Source organism: Melanerpes formicivorus, unplaced genomic scaffold (genome assembly GCF_026170545.1).
Source record: "Melanerpes formicivorus ecotype bairdi unplaced genomic scaffold, bMelFor1.0.p_v2 SCAF_80, whole genome shotgun sequence".
In the NCBI taxonomy this organism is placed as follows: domain Eukaryota; kingdom Metazoa; phylum Chordata; class Aves; order Piciformes; family Picidae; genus Melanerpes; species Melanerpes formicivorus.
This window is the reverse complement of record NW_027142432.1, coordinates 1,983,286-2,007,418: the sequence shown is the minus strand read 5'-3', so window position 1 is coordinate 2,007,418 and position 24,133 is coordinate 1,983,286. Positions and strand designations below refer to the sequence as shown.

At 50.2% G+C, this 24,133-nt stretch overlaps 2 protein-coding genes across 2 annotated transcripts in view; both read right to left on the bottom strand.

Moving 5' to 3' along the window:
- Nucleotides 1-23,642, bottom strand: part of LOC137454319 (zinc finger protein 850-like) — a 103,856-nt gene extending 80,214 nt beyond the window's left edge. The window contains 2 exon segments of the mRNA XM_068164370.1: nt 22,675-22,980; nt 22,983-23,642. Coding sequence (XP_068020471.1) covers nt 22,675-22,980; nt 22,983-23,595 — 919 coding nt within the window. The 5' untranslated portion in view covers nt 23,596-23,642.
- On the bottom strand, nt 10,405-11,337 carry LOC137454351 (olfactory receptor 14A16-like). Its single transcript, XM_068164400.1, has one exon. The coding sequence runs from the start codon at nt 11,335-11,337 to the stop codon at nt 10,405-10,407; it is 933 nt and encodes a 310-aa protein (XP_068020501.1).
- Nucleotides 23,643-24,133: the final 491 nt, after the last annotated feature.

The following is a 24,133-nucleotide window of genomic DNA, read 5'->3' as shown; positions in this document are numbered from 1 at the left end:
GTGGAGGTAACATTCCTGTATCTCACTGGCCATAATAAATTAATACATTTTCCATACCATAATTTAACTCTATACATAACCCACATATAAATTGTCCGCACCAAATATTTACCCAGGTAATCCAAAATCAAACCCAAACAATACCTGTAAATCAGAGCCCCAAAAATTGAAAAGAACAATCGCTCCACAAACCACAATACCTTCATGTTTGCTAATTCAGCTGGAAAACACTAAATCAATCAAATAACAAATTAAACTAATTATCTGCCGCACGTTGGGTACGCCAATAAAAAAAAAAATGGTGGGATGGAAGGGGTAAGGCTGAGAAGCCTCCTCCCTTCCCCCTTTGTAAAGTAAAAGGGAAAAAAAATTGAAGGGAAAGGAAAAAAAAACTCGCAAGCTGAATTAGCAAAGCAGTGGAGCTATATTTACAAAGCGATGTAGGGTTTGCAGGGGATTATTTACAAATTTACAATATCTACAATATATACAAAGATATACAACAGAGTAACACAGAAATGAGAGTGACCCCCCTCTGGACAGAGGGGGTTCCCCACCTCCGCTCTCCCCTCTCTCCCCCCTTTCCCCAGAGTGGGATAGGAAGAGAGAGAAAAGAGAGGAAAGAAAAAAAAATGTTAGAAGCCGTTTGTGTTAATTGGAAAAGAGTTAATACAGGCCTGTTATCTGTTTTTCTCTCAAGGCCGGAGCCTTGGCAGAAAGCCCAGGACAGAAAGCTGTTGCCTGAAGAAGAGGCGGAAGCAAGACTGACTGAGAAGTGCTGGAAATGTCCAGTATAGTCCCAGCTCAGAAGTGCTTCCTCCCACTCATCCAATGAAATTAGTTTAGACTATTCCTTCCGTTTACCAACTTCCGTCCACCATATTCCCTTTCTTAAGGGGGCAACGTCAACCGGCCACACTGGGGGAGATGTCTCCTGGCTTTGGGCCTGGCTAGGCCCAAGGCCATGGGGGGATGGGCAGTCTCAGATCTGGCCAGCTGAGACTAGCCTAGCAGTGGGAGGGGGAAGAAGGAGCCCTGGGGGTCTTGGGTGTACCCTCAGGTGGGGATGGGATCTCTCTGGGTCTGCTTTGGGATTTTTCTTTGTCACTGTGCTTTTGCTTTTCTGTAAAAGTTCACTGCTTGCTATTTAAACTTTGCATCACTTTTGCAATCCGTTTGTCTGAGTGTTTGTTGTTGCCAGGGGTGGGGAAGGGGGCTGCCTCAACCCAGCACAGTGGTGAAGCCCTGGAATGGGTTGTCCAGAGAGGTGGCTGAGGCTCCATGCCTGGAGGTGTTTAAGCCCAGGCTAGATGAGGCTTTGGCCAGCCTGATCTAGTGTGAGGCGTCCCTGCCCGTGGCAGGGGGGTTGGAACTAGATGATCCTTGTGGTCCCTTCCAACCCTGACTGATACTATGATTCCATACATTTTTTAAATTAATTTTGATTTTTTGTTTGCTTTTAATGTAATCTATTTTAAAATGTTTAATTTTTTTGTTGTTTCATTTTTTATCAATTTCTAAAAAAATCTATTTGCAATAAATTAGTTTCATTGTGTTTTGATTTTATTGCTCTTGTTTTGCAAGTTTAATTTTATTTTTTTCCATTCTTTTTACTTTTTTAGAATTATTTTTTATTTTAATTTTTAATTGTTTTTTATTTTGATTTTTTCTAATTTTTTTTTTCCTAATTTCTTTAATTTGTCCTTTCTCTTTTTGATATTTTATTTGATTTTTTCTAATATATGTTTTTTTAATTATAATTTGAGTTGGTTTATTTTTTATTTTATTTTGAATGTATTAATTTTTTTATGTATATTTAATATTTTATTTTTATTTTTAATCTATTTTTTATTTTATTTAGTTTAATTTTTAAGTAATTTTTAAAATTGTTTTTATACCATTTAACATTTTTAATATATATTTTTATATATTCTTTTTAATTTTTTTGTTAATACTTTGCTGTTAATTTAAATCTAATTTTTATATTTTTCTAACTTTTTAAAAATTATTATTATTTATTTAGTTTTTTGTCATTTTTCAATTCAATTTTTAAAACTTTTTAATTTTGTTATTTTATTTTTTATTTTAATATTTTATTCTAATTAATTTGTCAATTTTTAATTTTCATTCTATACTTTTAAATTTTTTTGTTAATATTTTGTTGTTAATTTAAATCTATTTTTTATATTTTTTCTAACCAATTTTTTTGGGTTTTTATTTTATTTTTTATTTTATTATTATTATTATTTATTTTGTGTTTTGTAATTTTTCAATTCAAATTTTTAAAACTTTTGTTATTGTATTTTTTTATTTTAATATTTTATTCTAATTAATTTGTCAATTTTTAATTTTCAATTATTTTTAATCTAGTCTTTGCAGTCTGATCAGGATTCGCTTCTGTCGCTACTGATGTAGCAGCAGCAGACTTTTTTGTGCAAAAAAACAGTAATAAGAGAGCCATGATTCATGTAGAAGGAGGGATAGTGGGCAATTGAAATTGTGATGAGGATGCTGAAGGAGCGGCAGATGATGTGCAGGGAGAGAGGAGGGGGGCCGGAGGGTGCAGAGCCTTCCGGATCTCCCTTTTTCATCTCAGTTAGAAACAAATGCTGCAGCAGCTGAATCGAGAGTAGGCTGCTCTGCTTGTATAGATTGCAGTGTATGTGACGGTGTGCCACACGGTGCTATCGTGAAAAGTAGTGAAAAGCTTCTTTTTAAGTATTTAAGTACCTCATCCCACAGCTGGGCTGCAATTTTGTCCCATGCTTCGGAAGTGAAAGCTTCAGTTGCTGTGGGGATAAAATCATGATCCCGGGCCCAGGCTAACAGCCCTTTTGAAATCCCAGAATTGTAAGCAGTACCTCTCATGGAGAGGATAGTTTGGAGGGCGTTTAGCACAGCCTCTTCTATTTCGTGGAGTGCTTCCCCTGTGCCCTCCCTGGCCGATCACCGGACCCTGGTGAGATTCGCTTCCTTTTCTGAGCGCGTGCTGCTTATTTTGTCAGCACCGGGGCAGTGCTGGTTTGACCGGCTTTCCATACCACATGGAGCGAACCTTTTACGCTGAGTCCAGCAGCATCATAGTCCGATGATCCCATCAAGAGTTTGGGCGCCAGATGTCGGTGACAGAGACTGGAGTCAATACAGATGACCAATATGATCGAGTACTGTTCCTTTGTTGTTCCAGTATTGTAGGACTATAGTGCGAGCATAGAGAGTATAGCACAGTAAAGTAAAGCAAAGAAGAAGGAAAAGTGTCTATCAAGGGAACATCTACAACCTGTATAAACTCAGACAGCATTGTTGACATAGCTTCATTGGTTCACACGAGTGACCACACATCGCACTATTATAGATTATTGGTCCAACAACTAATGATACGTGAGGTGGTTGATGCAGGTGCACATCCTGCTGTCCCAAGATAACTTTCTGTGTTTATAGCTACCAGTGTCCTGTTTTAGTTACATGCTGCAGGCACAGCAGTATTTTGCTACACTGCTAGCTGGCTCTGCACTTATGCTGAGCATGGCCTACCACCATGTCAACCTCCAGGCCTACACTGCCAGATTGCTCACACTGCTCGTCACTGGCATTGCCACAGTAAGTCAATGATCTCCACCTCTCAAAACAGTGACCCTAAAGCCAGAGCCTTGGAGCTCTCCTGGATCACAGCAGCTGTGTCCAGCATCTCCCCCACTCAGACATCTCTCAGGCACAACCTGCACCAAGGGCCAGCACCAAGTCAGACTTCTCCAGGATCAGTTCTTTTGCCCTAAGAATGCCAAAGCTTTGTGAGTGTTTGTCCTGAGCTCCAGGAGGAGGAAATTGAACGCCAGGGCACCCTCTGCCAGCCACCTCTCCACCTCTCAGTGTCTTTGTACAGACACCTTTGCTGTCACCAGGGGCAAGGTTTCTATCATGCACTGAACCCAGCCAGCTCTGTCCCTCTGTCTGTGTGTTTTGTGCTTCTCTCCAGGCACAGCCATAGAAATAGATTTGAATTCAGGATCCTTTGCAGTCAGTCAGTGTCAGCCTTGTCCTTATCCACTCTGTCATTCAGAGGCTCTTGGATTAGAACACATTCTGCTGAATCACCTTGTAAGCCCCAGGTGGGCAGGGACAGCAATGGGGAGGTTGGAGAGGGTGGGGAGCAAAGTTGTCTACTCAGTGTCAGCCCTGAAGGACAGATGTTCCTGCAAGTGCAGATGTCCTGCTGAGACAGCCTGGGTCAGTGTCACTTGGGGAATTATCATCTCTGCTCTGAACTGAAAGGGAGTAAAATATTTTATCTTTGACATACAAAATTGAGCTTTGTGAGGTGCACTTTGAAATCCTGAAGAAGATTGCAGAAACACAAACATCTCCTTAGGGCACTTGGGACTCATTGTAGGAACCTCAGTTACTGAGAGAAGACTGAAGAAACTTCTTCAGAAGTCAGAAGGAAAACACAAAGTGCCTTGAAGCACTGATTGGCCCCACTGAGGGGCATTACCAACAAAGCCTCCCAAGGGCTCCTTAGAGCAGCTCAGTGGAGGCCATGATTGCAGCAGACAAAGGCAAAGTGCAGGAGAGCAAACTCTGGGTTTGGTTTATGGAGCAGAAAGGCTAAGCCCTGACCACAGTGCCTGGGCAGGCAGATCCTGTCCCTCATGTATGGGTCAGGGCTCCTCAGGTGCTGTGGGCTGTGGGGTTTGTGATGCTGAGTGAAGGACAAGGGGATGACAGTCCCCAGCCTTCCTGGGGGTGTTTAAAGAGGCACTGAGGACCCCCTGGTGCCTTAGGAAGTCTCCTCACAGCCCTTGGTGGTGGTGGATGATTTCCACAGTCAAGAAGGCAAAGCCTTGGGTTCTCCTGATGACTTCCAGCCTTGCCAGTGCCCATTGCCATCCCCACCACAGTTTGTCCTACACTGTCCCCCAGACTTGTTTTGGTTTCTGCAGCAGAAAGGCCAAGCCCTGACCACAGAGCCTGGGCAGTCAGATGCAGAGAGGCTCAAGCTAAAGTTTCATCTCCCTGGCCTTGGTGGGAGAGGAAACTGCCAGAGAGGAGGAGAAAGACCTCAGTCCTGTTGAGCTTTCTACCTTGCAGGTGGTACTACACTACCTCATGCCTGCAGCTCTTTCCCTTCATGCTCCTGACACCCATATTGCTTTCCTAGCAGCTCTCACCATGACATTTCTGTACCCTCCCTGCTCTGTCTCTACTCTCCATGGCCATTTCTTGAAACACAAAGCCAGGGCCTCTTGGAGCACAAGGATCCCCTCTGAGTGACTTTTCTTTGTCCTTACCTCCACTCTGAACCCTAATATTTGCAGTCTATGGAGGTTGTCTTCCCACAACCACCAGAAGCTGCATCATGCCCAGATTTCAAGCAAGTGCACACTGCTTGAAATGTCCCAAACCACACATTAAGAATCCAGACATGGCCACAACAATACTGAGTGCAGGGGAGGACAACCTCTGTGCCTGGCTGGCCACACTCCTCCAACCACAACCAAGCCGCACTTGGCCTTCTTCACTCTGCTCAGCCTCTGCTCCATCCCAGGCCTTTGGCAATGGTCCCTGCCAGAGGCCTTTCTGCCTGGGCACAAAGCAGGACCTCCATCTCCAAAGCAACAGCCAAGGCACCTCCCTGCTGCTTCCTCTCAGCTTGGCAGGCACAAGGGATGGCACAGTCCCCAGCCCAGCCTTGGGTCTGCTGCTGGCCAATGACACAAAGGGATTGGAGTTTGCAGTGACCTCACACTCACCTCAGGGCCATGTGGCTCCTCCTGCCCTAGGAGCTTCTCAGCTATCCCTGATGTCCCAGTGCTGGTCCAATGCCTCAGCCTGCTTGTGGCCTGGCAACTGAGCAAGCACAAGAAACCTCTGCAGGACTTACCAAGGCAGGTCCCTGCTGCTGCCTCTCAGCTTCTCCAGCAGCCACAGCCAAGCCCTGTCCCTGCTGCTGTCCCCTCAGGCCCTCAGGTGGCAGGAAGGTGACAACCCAGCTCCAAGGTTCTTCCTGCAGTGGCCACCAGCTGCTTAGGGACAGGGAATTACACAAGCCTCTTGTCCACCACCTGCTCTCTGCTGGCCTGCTATGGACTCTGGCAGCTGGGAGGCCAAAAGCACAGAGCCCAGCCAGGAGTCAGGGGCTGCCCTCTCAGTTGCTGCAGCAAGAAGTGACCTCCCAGTCTTTTTCCTGCCCTCTTCCTGATGCTGCCCTATCAGCTGCAAAGCCATCAGTGACCTCCCAGCCCCTGCCCAGCCTTGTGGCTGCTGCTGTGCAGGAGATCCTGAGGCACAGCTGAGCTGCCCATGGCATTGCCAACCATCTCCACCTGGTGTCTGTCAGCTGCTCAGCCACAGTTCACCTCCTGCTTCTCTTCCAAGTCCATGAGGCTGCTCTGGGAGCTCCCATCCCCTGTCCTGTGCCAGGGGCCAAGCAGAATCAGTCAGGGGTGGGAGAGTGCAGAGCAGAGAGGTCAGAGCTCAGGAAAGAAGTTTGAGGTGTTCTCTGGTTTTCACTGGGAGAGGGGAAAGGATTCCACTCTGCTCCAGAATGAGCCCATGCCTGTACTGGGAGATAATCTGGGATTTGCACTGGGATGGTCTCCAGTCTGCAGTGGGGGATGCCACTGGATCCAGTTCCTGGGACAGATCTTCAGTTATAATGGGATGAGATCAGGGATGCAGTTTGTAATGGGCAGGGGGAGCAGTCTCTACTGGGTTGGAGTCAGGATACAGTTAACACAGGGAGGGATGCAGTAGATACTGGGAGGGGATCAGGGAATTCACTTTGCACTGGAATGGGACCCAGTGTATACTGGGATGGAATCAGATGATCCAGTTTGTGCTGGAAGGAGGCCATGTCTGTCCTGGGAGGGGACCAGGGGGTTCAGCTTGTACTGGAATGAGGCCAAATCTGTACTGGGAGATATCAAAGAGATTCAGTTTGTACCTGGAGGGGGCCCCAGTCTGAAGTGGGATGGCATCAGGGTAGCAGTGTACACAGAGATGTGTCCTGGTCTGTACTAGGATGGAATCAGGGCTTCCAGGGGATGGACTTTGTACTGGGGTGGGACTCAGACTGTACTGGGAGACAGCAATGGGATCTCATTTGTACTAGGAGCAGGCCACACCTGCACTGGGATCAGCATATCCAGTTTGTGCTGGGATGGGTGCAGCTGGGACTGGGAAGGGGACCAAGGGTTGCAAGGGAATGGACTCCAGTCTGCACTGAGAGGGGATAAGGGCTTCCAATTTGTATTGGGACAAGGCCTAATGTGTACTAATGTGTACTAATGTGTACACAGCACTTAGAGGATGGCCAAGGGATCAGGCTCAGCCAACATGGATTTAGGAAGGGCAGGTCCTGCCTGACCAACCTGATCTCCTTCTATGATCAGGTGACCTGCCTGGTGGATGTGGGGAGGCCTGTGGATGTAGTTTACCTGGACCTCAGCAAGGCCTTTGACACCGTCCCCCATAGCAAACTCCTGGCCAAGCTGTCAGCCCATGGCTTGGACAGCAGCACTCTGAGCTGGGTTAGGAACTGGCTGGATGGCCAAACCCAGAGAGTGGTGGTGAATGGTGCCACATCCAGCTGGCGGCCAGTCAGTAGTGGAGTCCCCCAGGGATCAGTGCTGGGCCCTGATGCCGAATTTTGCCCCAAAAGGCAAGAATAACTGCCTAAGAGACTCAGTTTAAGTCAGATAGACAGGAGGTATTTTATTAGCAACGCGTTGGAGAAATCACTAAATGGATTTCTACCTTTCCTGTAACAAAAGCATGTCTTTTATACAGTTTTGGATGTAGTATTGCATCAGATCACATACATAATCATATCTTTGCATACATATTCATAAGAGGCGTGGTGTAGGCGGAGCGTGGGCGGGGACATCTCTTTTGAGGATCCTCTTGGTGGTCATTCCGGTGGCCTTCATCATGGACAAGGCTGTTAGGGTCAGTTTGACCTTTCTGGTTCTGAATCATGCTTACTTCGTCAGTCCTTATCACTTATCAGTCACAGTGTCCCAGGCCTCAGCTGATTTATTACTCTATGTGGTTTGTGCTCCCTTCCATTGCTTCACATTCTCGAAAGCTATCTGTTTTGGGGCTTCAGCCCCATCCTCTTTAACATCTTTATTGATGATCTGGATGAGGGCATTGAGTCTATCATCAGTAAATTTGCTGATGACACCAAGCTGGGGACAGGAGTTGATCTGCTAGAGGGTAGAGAGGCTTTGCAGAGAAACCTCGACAGGCTGGACAGATGGGCAGAATCCAACGGCATGAGACTGAACACATCCAAGTGCTGGGTTCTGCACATTGGCCACAACAACCCCATGCAGTGCTACAGGCTGGGGTCAGAGTGGCTGGAGAGCAGCCAGGCACAAAGGGACCTGGGGGTGCTGGTTGATGGTAGGATGAACATGAGCCTGCAGTGTGCTCAGGCAGCCAAGAGGGCCAATGGCATCCTGGCCTGCATCAGGAACAGTGTGGCCAGCAGGAGCAGGGAGGTCATTCTGCCCCTGTACACTGCACTGGTTAGGCCACACCTCGAGTACTGTGTCCAGTTCTGGGCCCCTCAGTTTAGGAAGGATGCTGACTTGCTGGAATGAGTCCAGAGAAGGGCAACGAAGTTAGTGAGGGGCTTGGAACACAAGCCCTATGAGGAGAGACTGAGGGAGCTGGGGTTGCTCAGCCTGGAGAGGAGGAGACTCAGGGGTGACCTTATTGCTTTCTACAACTACCTGAAGGGGGGTTCTAAACAGGCAGAGGTTGGTCTCTTCTCCCAGGCAGCCAGCACCAGAACAAGAGGACACAGTCTCAGGCTGCGCCAGGGGAAGTTCAGGCTGGAGGTCAGGAGGAAGTTTTACACAGAGAGAGTGATTGCCCATTGGAATGTGCTGCCTGGGGAGGTGGTGGAGTCGCCGTCACTGGAGGTGTTCAGGAGAAGACTTGACAGGGTGCTTGGTTACATGGGTTAGTTGATTGGGTGGTGTTGGGTGATAGGTTGGACGTGATGATCTTGAAGGTCTCTTCCAACCTGGTTTATTCTATTCTATTCTATTCTATTCTATTCTATTCTATTCTATTCTATTCTATTCTATTCTATTCTATTCTATTCTACTTGGAGGGATTGAAGCGGCCTTGTTTGGACTGGGACAGGGCCTAGACCGTACTGAGAGGACATGAAGGTGTGCAGTTTGTACTGGAATAGATGTAGCTGGTACAGGGAAATGATGGGATTAAAAGTAATCAGTGTCTTTACAAAGGAATAGTTGTCTGAAGAAGGTAGGAAGAAGAAGGAGAGCACCAGACAGTTCCCCTTATCTATGTGCATAAACAACAAAGGAGCATCTGCAAGGCACCCTTGTCTTACTCATCATGGTGAATCAGTGGGAGGCTGTCAGAGGCTGACAGGACACTGAACACAGACTAAACTCCTCAATTTTCAGACCAGAGCACAAGTTTAACAGACTACTAACTGTTAACTTCTCCACCCAGAGTCATGAAGAACCTAATTTAAATGAACATAGATGTATGTAGTGGGGGGGTTGCATGTGAGGGGGGCCATGCAGTAGGTGGTTTGGGAAAGAGTATAAAGCCTGAGCTCCTGAGCCAGTGGGGAAAGGCACAGGGAAATTTGCATCCAGGGATTCAGGATAAAAAGGGAGCTGTGACTCCCAGCAACTTGAGAGACCCCACCAGGGATTGTCCTGTGGACTCTCCCTTTATTCAAATAAAGCTTTACTAAACTCCTCTGTCTTCATTGTGAACAGGAACATCTAAATCAAGAGAATTTTTCCTTACAGAAGGGAGCCAGGGCACACATTCTGGAATGGGATGGGACCCAGATTGCCGAGGAAGAGGTCAGTATGGTCCAATTTTTACTGGGATGAGGTTGCATGTGTACTGGGTGCGGTTAAAGGGCTGACTCTCTACAGGAAGGGGGTCAGGATCCCAAGGTACCCAAGCTGCCAGAGCACTCAGGCCTTGCCCCAGCACACAGGTTCAGCAGGAGAGGATGGAAGGGAAGAAAGAGCAGCTGAGAACAGCCCAAGCTCTGGAGCCCCCTGGCACTGCTGATGTGCTGGGACTCTGCCCTTCCACTTCTGCACACAGGCACTGCCCTGCAGCTCTACAGAAGCCTTGGAGGAAGGAACTCAGAGAAACAACTCCCTGCCAGGTTATTTATTGTATTCAACACACAGGGAGCACAGCTCCTCATGTCTGCAGCCTCCAGGTCACAGCAGACAGGACAACACTGAACCAAAAATGGTCTGAAGAAAGACATTTGTGTGGGAACAACATTCTCACAAGGGGAACAGCACCAGCAGCAGTCAGAACTCGAGCAGCCAGGCTGGGCCTGCACTGAGTGACATCAGAACTGCTCTGCAGGACAAGGCAAAGAGTTTATTGCTTCTGAAACCATCCAGTGATCACTTTGCTCAGGGCAGCCTTGAGGTCCTGGTTCCTCAGGCTGTAGATGAGAGGGTTCACTGCTGGAGGCACCACTGAGTACAGAACAGAAACCACCAGGTCCAGGGATGGGGAAGAGATGGAGGAGGGCTTCAGGTAGGCAAAGAAGCCAGTGCTGATAAACAGAGAGACCACAGCCAGGTGAGGGAGGCAGGTGGCAAAGGTTTTGTGGCGTCCCTGCTGAGAGGGGATCCTCAGCACTGCCCTGAAGATCTGCACATAGGACACCACAATGAACACAAAACAGACAAATGGCAAAGAGGCAGTGACCACAAGAAGCCAAAGTTCCCTGAGGTAGGATGTGGAGCAAGAGAGCTTGAGGATCTGGGGGATTTCACAGAAGAACTGGTGCAGAGCATTGCCCTGGCAGAGGGGCAGGGAAAATGTATTGGCTGTGTGCAGCACAGCGTAGAGGACCCCACAGGCCCAGGCAGCTGCTGCCAGGTGGAGACAAACTCTGCTGCCCAGGAGGGTCTCATAGTGCAGGGCTCTGCAGATGGCAACATAGCGATCGTAGGACATGATGGTGAGGAGGAAATACTCTGCATCAATTAGGAATATGACAAAGAAGACCTGCAAAGCACATCCTGCATAGGAGATGTCCCTGGAGTCCCTCAGGGAATTGGCCATGGACTTGGGAACAGTGGTGGAGATGGCACCCAGGTCAAGCACAGCAAGGTTGAGGAGGAAGAAGTACATGGGGGTGTGGAGGTGGTGGTCCCAGGCTATGGTGGTGATGATGAGGCCATTGCCCAGCAGGGCAGCCAGGTAGATGGCCAGGAAGAGGCAGAAGTGCAGGAGCTGCAGCTGCCTTGTGCCTGAGAATGGCAGGAGGAGGAAGTGGGTGATGGAGCTGATGTTGGCCATCTGCTGCCTCTGGAGATGGAGACCTGTCCAATGAGGGAAAGGCAGTGACAAGTTAGGGCACATTTCTCTCAGCCTCATCGTAACCTCCCTCCCTGAGCTGCATGAGAAATGGATCAGCTCAGTTCCAATCAGTACCAACCCATGATGGTTCATCACAGCTTCATCTGCAGGGACCCAGAATTGCCATGAAGATTCCTCTGGAGTCAGAACAGAAAGTGACCAACAGCCCAATTCCAGAGGAAAAGAGTCCCATTGTGGTGGGTTGAAATTTCCCCCCAGCATTAGGTTTGCCAGAGCAGCTCAGTTAGAAGCAAATGAAGCTGTATTGACAAGCAAGAGCTACACTCTACAATGGAATGCAATGAACAGGTACAGAACATACAGGAGTGACAATATTAGACTGGTACCAAATGACATGAAACCCCCCTGGTCAGAGACTGGGGTCAGAAGCTGTTCCTCTGCCTCAACCCTCTACCCTCCTTTTCCAAGAGAGAAAGCAGGAGTGGAGAGAGAAAAAAAGCAGTGGGTTAGACTTAGCCAAGGCCAGCCAAAGCAGGTGATCTCTCCAGAGCGAAGTAAAAGAGCTGAGATCAGAAGAGAAGAGAAGAGAGAGAATTGTTATGGTACAGCTCCTCTGATTCCAGATATGTATCCAATGAATTTGTTTAGAATAATCTTTTCTTTTCCTTTTCACACCCAAGAGTGATCTATTTATTTTGTTTCTGCTTTTCTGCTCAAAATCTGTAACTAAATTTTAAAGGCATAGCCTAAAACCACCACAGCCATGGAGGGGGGGAGAAACAGAGAGCAGGCCTGCAGAGACAGTGAAGGGAAGAGAGAAAGGAAGAGGGGCTGGGGGTGAAGCCTTCTCCTTACCCAGCTCTGTTCACTGCTGCTCACAGGATGGAACTGAAGGGCTTTGGTCTTCCTTCTGTGTGCACACTCCAGGAGCCTTCAGCTGAGCATCAGCTGCCAAGATGGAGATGCCTGCAGGAGCTACAGCTGCAGTGTCCTGCACCCACAGCCTCACTGTATCAGTGACTGCAGTGTCTTCTCCTCCAGTGAGCTCTCAGTCACCCTCCCAGTCCTGGCCACCTTGAAGCTCTCTCTGCCTTCCTCACCTCCCTGAGATCCTCTGGCAGTGTCCTCAGCCCTGTTGTGCTATTCTGCTCCTGGCCAGAGCTGTCTCCTGAAGTGCTACCTGCTTGCCAGCAGTTCCTTCCAGCCCAGGAGTCCAAACCAATAGGGCAGCAAATGACCAGCCCAAGGTGTTTTAATGACTCTTCTGGTGGCTTTTGGTGCCCTGTAACCCTCAGGGATTGAGAATAAGCTGATGAAACCTCTGCAGAAGTCAAAGTAAGAGTCAAACTCTGAAGTTTCTTCTACTCTTAATGGGTCCCAGTGAAGCATACTGGGAAAGGGTCCCCAGGGTCTGGTTAGGACAGAAGGAGACAGTGGATGCAAGGGAAGCATCACTGGAGGCACTGAAGCATCACCAGGTTGTGGTGAGAGCAGAGGACTGAGGCAGTGCTGACAGGTCAGGACAAGCAGCTCAAGGTGGCTCTGCTGCTCAGGAAACCTGGAGGGGTTTCATTGATCCAAAGGGCCAAGCCCTGACCCCCAGCCCCTGGCAAGGCAGATCCTGTCCCTCACTTGTGGCTCTGGGCTCTACTGGGGGCAGTGGGGAGTGAGGTTGAGCAGTGGCCAAGGTAGGACCTTTTCAGGTTTTGCTGTGGTTTGATTGCAAAGAGACAACTCCTGCTGAAGAGGAATGAAATGTACCTTTAAAAATAGTTTTTTATCAGATGCTTTGTGCAATAAAAACCTCTCCAATTAGCTGCAGAAACTTTGGCAATAATGAGAGGTTCAGCAGTATTTAATGAGCCCCATGGAGTATTTGGGGCTGATTACATCATCCTTAGGTACTGCCAGGAGACTCTGCCAAGGTACTGCCAAGAAGCCTCTCAAGAAGTCCAAGGCAGAAGAAAACTCCAAAGTACCTTGAAGCACTGATTGGCCTCACTGAGGCTTGTTACTGACAAAGGCTCCCCAGGGACTCGTTAGAGCAGCTTGTTAGAGGCCAGGATTGCAGGGAGACAAAGGTAAAGTGCAGGGGAGAAAAACTTGCCTTTGGTCTAAGAAGCAGAAAGGCCAAGCCCTGACCACTGCCCTTGGAAGAGAAGAGCCTGAAAGCCTCAAAGCAAAGTTTCTCCTCACAGGCCTTAGTGGCAGAAGCAACTGCCAGAGCCAAGGGGACAAAGACCTTGGTCCTGTTGGGCCTCTCAGCCTTGCCAGAGCCCTTGGCCATCCCTACTGCAGCCTCTCCTCCACTGTCCCATGCCCACAGCCCTATCCCTTCAGGCTGCTGACACCAATCTTTCTTTCCCACCTATCTCTCTCCCTGCCATTTCCATCCCCAAGCTGTCTGTGCTCTCCCTGCCTTTTCCTGACACCTCTGGATGGCCTCATGCATAGCAGCTCTGCCCTTGGAGGGATATTTCTTTGGCCTCATCTCCACTCTGAATCTTCCAAGATGCTCTTTGTGGAGGTTTTGGTCTCTCCCCACTCCCCAGGAGAGCTCCATCCTCTCTGAAACCACCCTTCAGCCATGTGTACACTGCTATGGCAGTGCCCTGAGCCTCCATTCAGCAGGCTGAAGCAGCCCAGATCCCTCAGCCGCTCCACAGAGATGTCAGCTCCCATCCTGAAAGATCTCCTCTGCAGCCTCTGCAGTTCCTCTCCATTCCTTCAGTCTGGACATTCCCAAAGCCGGACACCAAGCATCCAGATGTGGCCACAGCAGTGCTGTGGGTGGGCCAGATGCAGTTGGCCTTCTTCCTTATGTGCAGGGTTTTCTCCATCCCAGGGCATTTGGAACAGCTCCTGACAGATGCTGTGATGCCTTTCTGGCTGGGGCTGGGAAACACCAGAACCTCCAGCTCCAAGGAACAGGCAGTTTGTACTGGGATTGTGCCCAGCCTGTCAAGGTGTGGGAAAGGGGATACAGGTTGTACTGGGAGGAGACACAGATGAGTGGTTGGAGGGCTTCCAGTGGTGCAGCTTTCCTGGGAGTGGGCACCATCTGTACTGGGAACAGGACTCCTTAGTCCTGTTGTGGTTGTTATTAATATTCAATACTTTGCTGCACCAGGGGAAGTTTAGGTGCAAGGTGAGGAGAAAGTTCTTCCCAGAAAGAGGAACTGGCCACTGGAATGTGCTGCCCAGGTAGGTGGTGGAGTCACTGTCCCTGGAGGTGTTCAAAACAAATTTGGATGTGGCACTTGGAGCCATGGTTTAGATGTCAGGGGGTTTTGGGAGGTAGGTAGGACTTCATGATCACTGAAGTCTTTTCCAACCTGGTTGATTCTGTGTTTTTGTGATTAGAAGGTGAAGGGAAAAGTCTGAACACAGCTGGTGACCAAACCAATGTCTGGTGAAAAACCCAAGAGATTCCAAAACATGTAGTGAAAGGTGAGGAGAACATCTCCTGCCCAGCTGATGGAATGAGAAACTCAAGAGTCTCCCAAAAGCAACAGAAAGAAGGGAAAAGAACCTCAGGAAAGTCTTGCTCAGTATTGCTCCATGAACTGCAGACAGGCCTTAGGCCTGGTCCTTGAAATGGGTGCTTAGGAGAATACAGAGGCTTAGGGCCTGCTCTTGAAGGTGACCTTTGCCCCAGCTCTTCCCAGAGAGGTCCTTGCTGTCCCCTGTTCTGCACCCTCAAGCAGACCAGCACTCACACATGCCCTGCACTATAACAGTCATGCAAACAAAGGGGAACAAGCTCAGGGTTATTGCTCCAACCAACTTCTTGAGACTGAAGCCCAAGGCAGGAATCCACAACCATAGCCAGGCCCAGAGCTCTGAGAAGCCCCAGGTGGTGTCTTCCTTTTGCACTTCATGCAGAATCTGCTTGGTTCCCATATCTCACTGATCACAGAATGGGCTGGGCTGGAAGGGACCTCCAAAGGTTACCTTGTCCAACCTTCCCAGGGACATCCTCAACTAGATCAGGTTGCTCAGAGCCCTGTCAAGCCTTACCTTGAATCTCTCCAGGGATGGGACCCCAACCCCCTCCCTGGGCAACCTGTTCCAGTGTTCCACTACCCTCATGGTGCAGAACTTGTGCTGGCTCCTCCTTCCTGCACAATCCTGCTTTGTTCCCATCTCTCACCCATGTCTATGGATGTCCTTCCTCTCTGATCCATGGAAACACAGCAGCTTGTGTTCAGTGTTGTGCCCACTCCTCCTTCTGAGGAAAAGACCATGCCTGGAGCCATTCCCTCCTGAGCAGCTATTTCTGCAACCTGTTTCACTCCACCCTGGGAAGCTGATCCTGCACCTGCAGTCCTATTCCAGAGGACTGGGAGAGCAGAGATCTTCACCATGGCCAATTCTGCTCCACTTTCTCCTGAGCAAGGCAGAAAGCATCAGGCAAAGCTGTGCCAAGCAGAGGCCCTTTCCTTTGCAGCATTGTTTCATTTGTGCCATTTCACATCTCCTTGGACCCAACTTGGAGCCTCTCACAGATCAGCCACAGTTGTATTTGGGAGCACTGCCCCAGGGGCACAGATTCCTGACCAGCTGAGGGGTAATCTTTTCCTGCCTTGCCTGCCACATCTCCAATACTTTCCCTTTCCTCCTGGTGCTGCCCACCTTGTGTGTTTGTTCCTTATTATGGGATGGTGACAGCCTGGATGGATGCACAGCCTGAGTGTTTTTCCCACAGAGGTGCCTTGGCTTCAGGCAGTCAATGTTTGCTAATCAGTTAGGTTGCATCTCTGGACACATTTGGAATGTCTCTTCTTTGGATCAGGAGCCTCTTCCATCCCCATCCTGTGCTTCTAGTTCTGGATTATCCTTAAGGGAAGTGTTCATCCACAAGCTCAACAGGAGCCACTAGTGTGCACTTGCAGCCCAGAGAGCCAATTGCATCCTGGGAGGAATCAAGAGAAACGTGGCCAACAGGGCCAGAGAAGTGATTCTCAGCCCCTGCTCCATCCTGATGAGACCACACCTGGAGCTCTGTGTCCAGTTCTGGAGCATCTGTTACAAGAAGGATCTGGAGGTGCTGGAAGGTCTCCAGAGAAGGGCCACCAGGGTGAGCAAACGGCTGGAGCTGCTCTGCTATGAGGACAGACTGAGAGAGTTGGAGCTGTTCAGTCTGGAGAGGAGAAGGCTCCAAGGAGTCCTTCTTGTGGCCTTCCAGTATCTGAAGGAGGCTACAAGAAAACTGGGGAGGGACTTCCTCGAGTGTTGGGTAGGGATAGGACTGGGGGGAATGGAGCAAAACTTGAAGTGGGGAGATTCAGATTGGATGTTAGGAAGAAATTCTTCCCCATGAGGTTGGAGAGACACTGGCACAGGTTGCCCAGGGAGGTGGTGGAAGTCTCATCCCTGGAGGATTTTAAGGCCAGGCTGGATATTGCTGTGAGCAACCTGCTCTGGTGTGAGGTGTCCCTGACCATGGCAGGGGGCTTGGAGCTGGATGATCCTTGAGGTCCCTTCCAACCCTGACAATTCTGTGATTCTCAGTATGTCCAAGAGGTATTATCAGGTATTGGAATTCCAGTGAATGCCCTCCCCCCTCCAGCCCTTTCTTAGGGCTCTCAGGGCAGTTGCTGCACCCCCAGCAGTTGCTCTCATCAGCTCTGTGTTGTGTTCTGTGTCCATCCAGAATGGACATTTGCTACCAAGGGCTTTCTGTCTAGATTCAGGTGATGAGATTTTCAGTTCCCTTTCTCCTTCTCTTCAGTCTGCTGTTCCTTCTCCTGCACTAGTGCCTGCTGGGACAGGATCCATGTGATTAAGAGGAACCCAGTGGCAATTTCTGGGGAGCCTCAGATTCACTAGAGGTGATCTGCACCATGCAATGTCCAGAGCAATGTGAACCCTACAGCACTCAAGGGACGAAATAGTTAGAGAGCAGCCCCATTGAGGGCCTGGGAGTTCTGGTGGACAGCAAGTTCTGTATGGGACAGCAATGCACCCTGGTGGCCAAGAAGGCCAATGGGATACTGTGGTGCATTTGGAAGAGTGTGGTCAGCACTTCCATGGAGGTTCTCCTCCCCCTCTACTCTGCCCTGGTGAGGTCACACCTGGAATATTGCATCCAGTTCTGGGCTCCCCAGTTCAGGAGGGACAGGGATCTGCTGCAGAGGCTGTGAGGATGCTGAAGGGACTGCAGCACTGCCTGATGAGGAGAGGCTGAGAGGCCTGGGGCTGTTTAATCTGGAGAGGAGAAGACTGAGTGGGCATAGGATCAATGTCTATCAATATCTGAGGGCTGGGGGTCAGGAAGTAAGAGACAGGGACAGCCTCTGTTCACTTGTTCCCTGGGATAGGACAAGGAGCAATGGATGGAAACTGCAGCACAGGAAGTTCCACTTCAACAGCAGGAAGAACTTTACTGTAAGGGTGACAGAGCCCTGGAACAGGCTGCCCAGAGAGGTTGTGGAGTCTCCTTCTCTGGAGACTTGCCAGCCCTGTCTGGATGTGTTCCTGTGAGACCTGCACTGGATTCTATGGTACTGTTCTGGCAGGGGGACTCAGAGATCTCCAGAGGTCCCTCCCAAACCCTAACCTTGTGAGTTGTCACAGGGCTCTGAATCCCAAGGAGATCCCAGTAGGAAATACCAAGGTTCCAGCTACAAATCATGAAGTCTGTTTGAGCTTCATCTTCAAGGATCCTTCTGAAGTCACCTTCCACTGCCCCCTTGGGCTCTTCTGGGCTCTCAGCTAATGCATCCATGTGGCAAGTCCAGCTGCCTTCAAAGCAGTGTAAGTTGTTCACAGAAGCTGAGAGGCTCCTTTCCCATTCACTTGGAGGGGCTCCTGATTGTCATGGGTTGAGTTGACTCTGCTGCTGTTATCCAGACCATGCTGCAGCCATGCCAGCCTCAGAAATGAAAGTGCTGGCTGGAACAAAGGATGATGGGGCTTGAAGTTCAGATTGCAACATTGGAGGCTCCCTGTTCCAGTTGCTGCTTCTGGGTTCTGGGATTTTTTGGGTGTTGGCTGCTCTGCTGGGATGGCAGTGGGACAGGGAGGGATAGGGGAGCAGCTCCCTGCTTTGGGCTTTTGCCTTGATTGCTGCTGCTTGCTGCTGCTTTCCACTGTGCCTTTTCTGCACACAGGCTGAGGTCACTGTACTTTTGTATTCTGATGATCTGATTTGCTCAGGAAACTCTTCCCTCATTTGTTTCTGTATCAACACAAAGAGGTTTAGTGTGGTGTTATTTTCCCCTCAGTTCTGTGTTGGGGGAGGCAGAGAGCATAAGCTGCTGGTTCAGCTGTACCCAGTACATTCCTTTTCTGGAGCCCAACGTGGGGCAGGAAAGCAAATGCCTTAATGAGGACAGATTTTGGCAGGATTGAGGCAACAAAAAGAGAGGAGAAGAGAAGAGGATTCAATTAAGGCTTGAGGCTTGTCAACAGAGTTAGAAAGAAATTTTCTTTCCTGTGGTGTGTTCACTTTGTTGATGGATTTTCTTTGGGGGGTCTGATGAGCTGCAGTCCTGTTTGTGCTGCTGATGGTGCTGAGTGTTAGATTAGGGCAATGGCTCAGAGCTGTGCTGTCCACTGCTGGGCAGCTTGCTCTGGTTTCATCCAGAGCAATACAGGACACTCCCAAGGAAAGCACAGTGAGATCTGCCCAGATGCTGGATACTGAGGAGTGGCAGGGGGTGGGAGAGGGAAGGGGCAAATTCTTAGGCTGGTGGTCACCTCTGATGCTTCGGAATTTCAGCCCGGAGCAAGTGCAAAATCCTCCCCAGCTGGGGAAAGGATTGGGGAAAGTCTGTTGTCAGCCTGGGAGTTCCTGAGAGACAGAAATCACTGCAATGTGCTTGGGCCTGGCCCATGCCTCTCGAGCCCTTCTCATCTCTGTGCAGAGGGCTCAGGGACAAGAGAAGGTCTCTGGACCTACAGACAGTGCCACAAGCATGGCACCTGTGTCAGAGAAGCAGCCTGTGCCAGGATCAGCTGCCCCTCATAGTGAATGGTGCTTATGACCAGGATTGTGCCCCAAATATTACCAGAACATGCTTCTGTGTGTGTGACTCAAACCCCCTTTGTCCTCCCTCCCTTCTGGAGTTGGGGGGGGACACCTTGGCTGCACGGAGTCCAGGTCAACAATCTGCCTGGGCATGTTTCCACCCCTGTGGCAAACAAGGCCCAGGCTACATGTTTGTTTACCCTGTTTACAGCGTGTGCTTATGCTCATTTGGCAGAGTATCAGCTGATTGGTTAATTATTGTGTTAGCAGTGGGTGCTGACTGGAGCAGTATTCTTTGGGGCAAATGGTAAATAGGAGTTGTTTGGTAAACAAGTGCCCCCCACGCTGGTGTCCATGCCTATGCCTGCGTGCGTCTCTGTGCCGCTACGGTCCGCCTCGCCCGGGACTTGAAGCAGCTCCAGAAGGCCTCGCTGCACATTGCCACTGTTGCCCGGCTGGGGGCAGTGCCGTGGAGCGTGGGGTCAACTGCCGCATGAGCCATCGCCACGGGAGGAAACCATGGCAGCCCCTGTGCACCACCGGTCCTGAAGCGCTACAGCCCCCAGAGCGGGGAACCTTTGCCAGGTGCTGCGCTTCGTGGAGCCAGCGGCAAAAGCCTCTGAAGCTTCCCCTGGGAGGCTCCAGGACCTTTGTGCTCTGGGAGAAGCAGCAACCCCGCGGCACAGCCACGCGGTCGGTGCCGTTCTCTAGTTCCTCATGAGGGCACAGCCGTGCCGCGCTGTCAGGACTCTAAACACATCACCAAGGAAAGATTTCATGAGGTTCTCAGCTCGTGAGGAAGCCAAACCTTTGCTTTATAGAATTTGGGTTCAGGTAAAGCTGAAACTGTCCTGGGTTGAGGGTTTGCCGGTCACCGACCAACCCCTCCCCCACTGCTCTTCCAATCAGTTTCAACTCTAAATTCTATAACTCATTTGGTTCCTCTGAAGTGCCCAGGCACAAACGTTCTGCAGAGGTGGTTCCACCAACCCAATACTGCTGCCTGTGAATAGAAACTAAATCCCCTGCTGCATAGTTTGTATATCAATAGACTACCAATGCATCTATTCATTGATATCCTTGCTGCTCATTCCCGAGGGCACATCTACAACACTCCTGTAGGGAAAAAGAAGCCTACAAGGAAAGCAGCTGATCCTGCAAAGGACCAGGAGGGATCAGGGTTCCCATGGGAACAAGAGAAAGAGCCTGGGCTGCTGACTTGGTTCTTATCTCTGGCTTTGGAAGATGGCCAAGGACAAACAGTGGATGAAACAAGCAGCAGGCCCCAGCAAGGCAAAGGAAATCTCTGCTCCTCTGTCCAGGCCTGTGTTTCAGCTGTGAAGGAACTGTCCCAGGATTTCCATTGGCTCCAGAAGAAGCTTTTATTCCCCACCTGTACAGTAGTCCTGTGTTTCAGCCATGAGGAGCAGCTGCTCCCCTGTCCAAGGGAGAGAATCTGGGAGGCACACAGCACAGCACACCCTCTGCTTTACTTGTGTGACCATGGGGAGGACGTGAGGAAGTGGAAAGCAAAATCCAGTCTAGTCCTGGCTGCAGGAGTCTGTGACTTACAAGGGAATTGTCCCCCCAGAGATGCTGCCTCAGTTTCCAGTGGGAAATGGCCTAAGAAGAGCAGGGAAGCTGAAACTTATTCTGGTCCTCCTGAAGGGAATCCCAAAACATCCTCACAAGATGCAAGTGACCCTAGTCAGAATTAGAGGGGCTCTGCCTCCAACCAGATGGAGGGGAGAGACAAATTGGTTTGTTGGACCACACAGAACCAATGGCCTGGCAAGTTGAACCCATGAGAGGATAAAGCTTTAGTAGATACAGGTGCCCAAAGTGCTCTGACACCATCAAACCACGAGGGGTGGAACCCATCTGTGTTTCTGGTGTGACAGGAGGATCCCCACATCTGGATGTGTTGGAAGCTGAGTACTGGGATGCAAGCCACAATTTCCTTTCACTTGGAGGCATGGAAGGAGTCACTGGACTCAATTGCCCCAGAGCTGGAAACACAGCCCCAGCATTTGCAGCATTTGGACTGGACATGGACTGATCCAGACTGTGCTGGAACAGAGTGGAGCTGCAGAGCACCTGCAGTGAGCAGCCCTCTGGGTACTGCAAAGCAACCTCCTGTGGAGTGAGAATGGACAGTGCCTGAGGTGTGCTGCTGATTGCTGCTGGGCATGGTGCAGGTGGCACAGAATGAGGGCTTGGCAATATCAAAGGTTAAGCTGGAAATTTGCTGCCATTACTCCATCCTGCCTCATGCCACCTTCACAGGGACAGTGCTGGCTGGAGCAAAGGACTACAGGGCTTGAAGTTCAGATGGCAACATGAGAGGCTTCCTGTTCTGGTTGCTGCTGTTGGGTTCTGGCTCTCAGGTGCTGGCTCTTTGCTGAGGGGGAGGGCTGCAGGGGTTGAACTCCTGGCTGCTGCTGCTCACTGCTGTGCTTCTTTCTGCAAACAGCCTCAGGTCAGTGTGCATTATGGGATCTCCTTTGGATGCAACTCTTTTGAGCTTATCTCAAGTCCTTATCTAAACCCAGAGGGTTTTTTTTATTCAGGTGTGTGTTATTTTTTCCTCGCTTCTCTTTTGGGGGAGAACAGGCAGCTTAACCTCTTCTCAGCTCTTCAACCTGTTCCAGCCCCAGAGTGGAAAGCCAACAGAAGCTTTCTGAGTTCTTCCAAAGATCTCCATGAGCTTCCTCCTACACCCTCCAAAGATCCCAAAAGTCAGTCCCAGGACCATCCAAATCCCAAACATCTAAGATCACCTGAAAGCCCCTGAAGAATGCCTCTGAGATGCCCCTCAAGACTCCTCTGAGAACCTCATTTTCCCCTCCTTGAACTGGGCACACAGCTCCACCCCATCCCTTAGGAGCAAATGGCCCCAAAATTCAGTCATTGAGGCAGGGATATCTGAAATAAAAGCAAACAGAAAGGATTTGGGTAACTTTCGGGTTTTATTGAGACAATTGGTCAATGGACAGAGGATTTCTTACCCCAGGGAGACACAAAGCATTGGGGAAGAACCAGACAGACCCTGGCAAAGCCCTGCCCAGCTCCACTGGGTGCTCCAGCTGTGCTGACTCAGCACTGTAATTGTTCTCTTTAGCAATAATTGGTGTTCAGAAGGGCAGGAGGTGTTTGTTGCTGCTGGTGTCCCAAGTCCCTGAGAAATGCAAAGGAAAAAGGGATGATTTTGGTGCTGGAAAGGCCCTCTCAGAGGGGCCGCGATTACCAAACAGATTCTAGGTGGATTTATGCCTCCCCTTCCAGTGCAGGCTGCTCTCTGTGGTGGGTGCAGCGGTGATGGTTGAGGGATCACTTCTCGCTGAAGCTCTTACCGCAATCACCACAAGTGAAACGCTTCTCACCAGTGTGAGCGCGGCGGTGATCAATGAGCGTGCCCCTCTGGCTGAAGCTCTTCCCACAGTTAGCACAGGTGAAAGGTTTCTCACCGGTGTGGGTGCGGTGGTGGCGAATGAGAGTGTCCCTACGGCTGAAGGCCTGACCGCACGCAGCACAGCTGAACGACTTCTCGCCAGTGTGCACACCATGGTGCTCCGTGAGAGCTCGCTTGTTGGTGAAGCTCTTGCCGTAGTCAGTACAGCTGTAGGGCTTCTCACCATATGGATGAGTTGGTGCCGGATGTATAGAGTACTCGTGGTGAAGGTCTTGCCACACTCAGCACAGGGGAACAGGTGCTCTCCAGTGTGGATGCGGCGATGGATGGTGAGAATGGAGCTGTGTTTGAAACTCTTGCCGCAGTCCCTGCAGCTGAAGGCGTTCTCACTGCTGTGGGTGAGGTGGTGTCGCCTCAGATTAGAGATCTGCCTGAACCGCTTGCCACAGCTGTCACAAGAGAAGGGCTTCTCTCCAGTGTGGGTGAGGCAGTGCCGGGTGAGATTGCTGGATTGGGTGAAGCTCTGTCCACAGTCACCACAGGTGAAAGGTTTCTCACCAGTGTGGGTGCGGCGGTGCTGGGTGAGCTCAGAGTTGCAGCGGAACCTCTTGCCACAGTCACCACAAACGAAGGGCCGGGAGCCAGGTTGTTGGCAGTGGTGCTTCACTAGCTCTGAGCTATCTGGGAAGCTCTGCCCACACTCAGGGCACTCATTCAGCTCTTTGGGTGACACTGAGGGACCTGCTCTGGCTTCATCCTCCTCCATACATTCCTCCCCCTCATCCTGGTCGCCTTCATCATCATCATTATCCTCCTCTTCATAGTTGTCATTCTCAGCATCATCCTCCATCTTCTCCTCTTTTTCCTCCCCAACCTCCTCTCCCTTGGGACTGCACATTGGCTTCTCCAACTTGATCTCTGGGTGCTGCTTCTCCTCCCAGCTCGTGTCTGGGTCCTTCTGTGAGGCCATACTGTGGCAGGAAGGGGTCACAGCTCTGCAATAGGGAAGATGGAAGCACCTGAGCCCAGGACCTCAAACCCTCAGATCCTGCCTGGGTCATGACAGTCCCTGACTCCCAACACCCAGCTGGAGGAGAGAATGCAGAGGGGACCTCAAACCTTCAGTTTCTGCCACAGTGTGGGCACAGACCTCTAATACCTGTGCTGAGACCCCAGGTTCCTGTGTTCAGTGCCCTGAGGTACCCTGGGACTTACAAGTGGTCTTGTCCCACTCTCCTCGAGCCTGGTGGCATTGGCAGGGTGGTTCCTGGCCCAGGCCCTGTCCTTCGATCTCCCCTGGCTCAGACAATGGAGGCAGCAGCACTGACCAAGGACGACCAAACCACCTCCAACCTTCTCCCACCACCCTCCAAATCCCATCCCCCAAA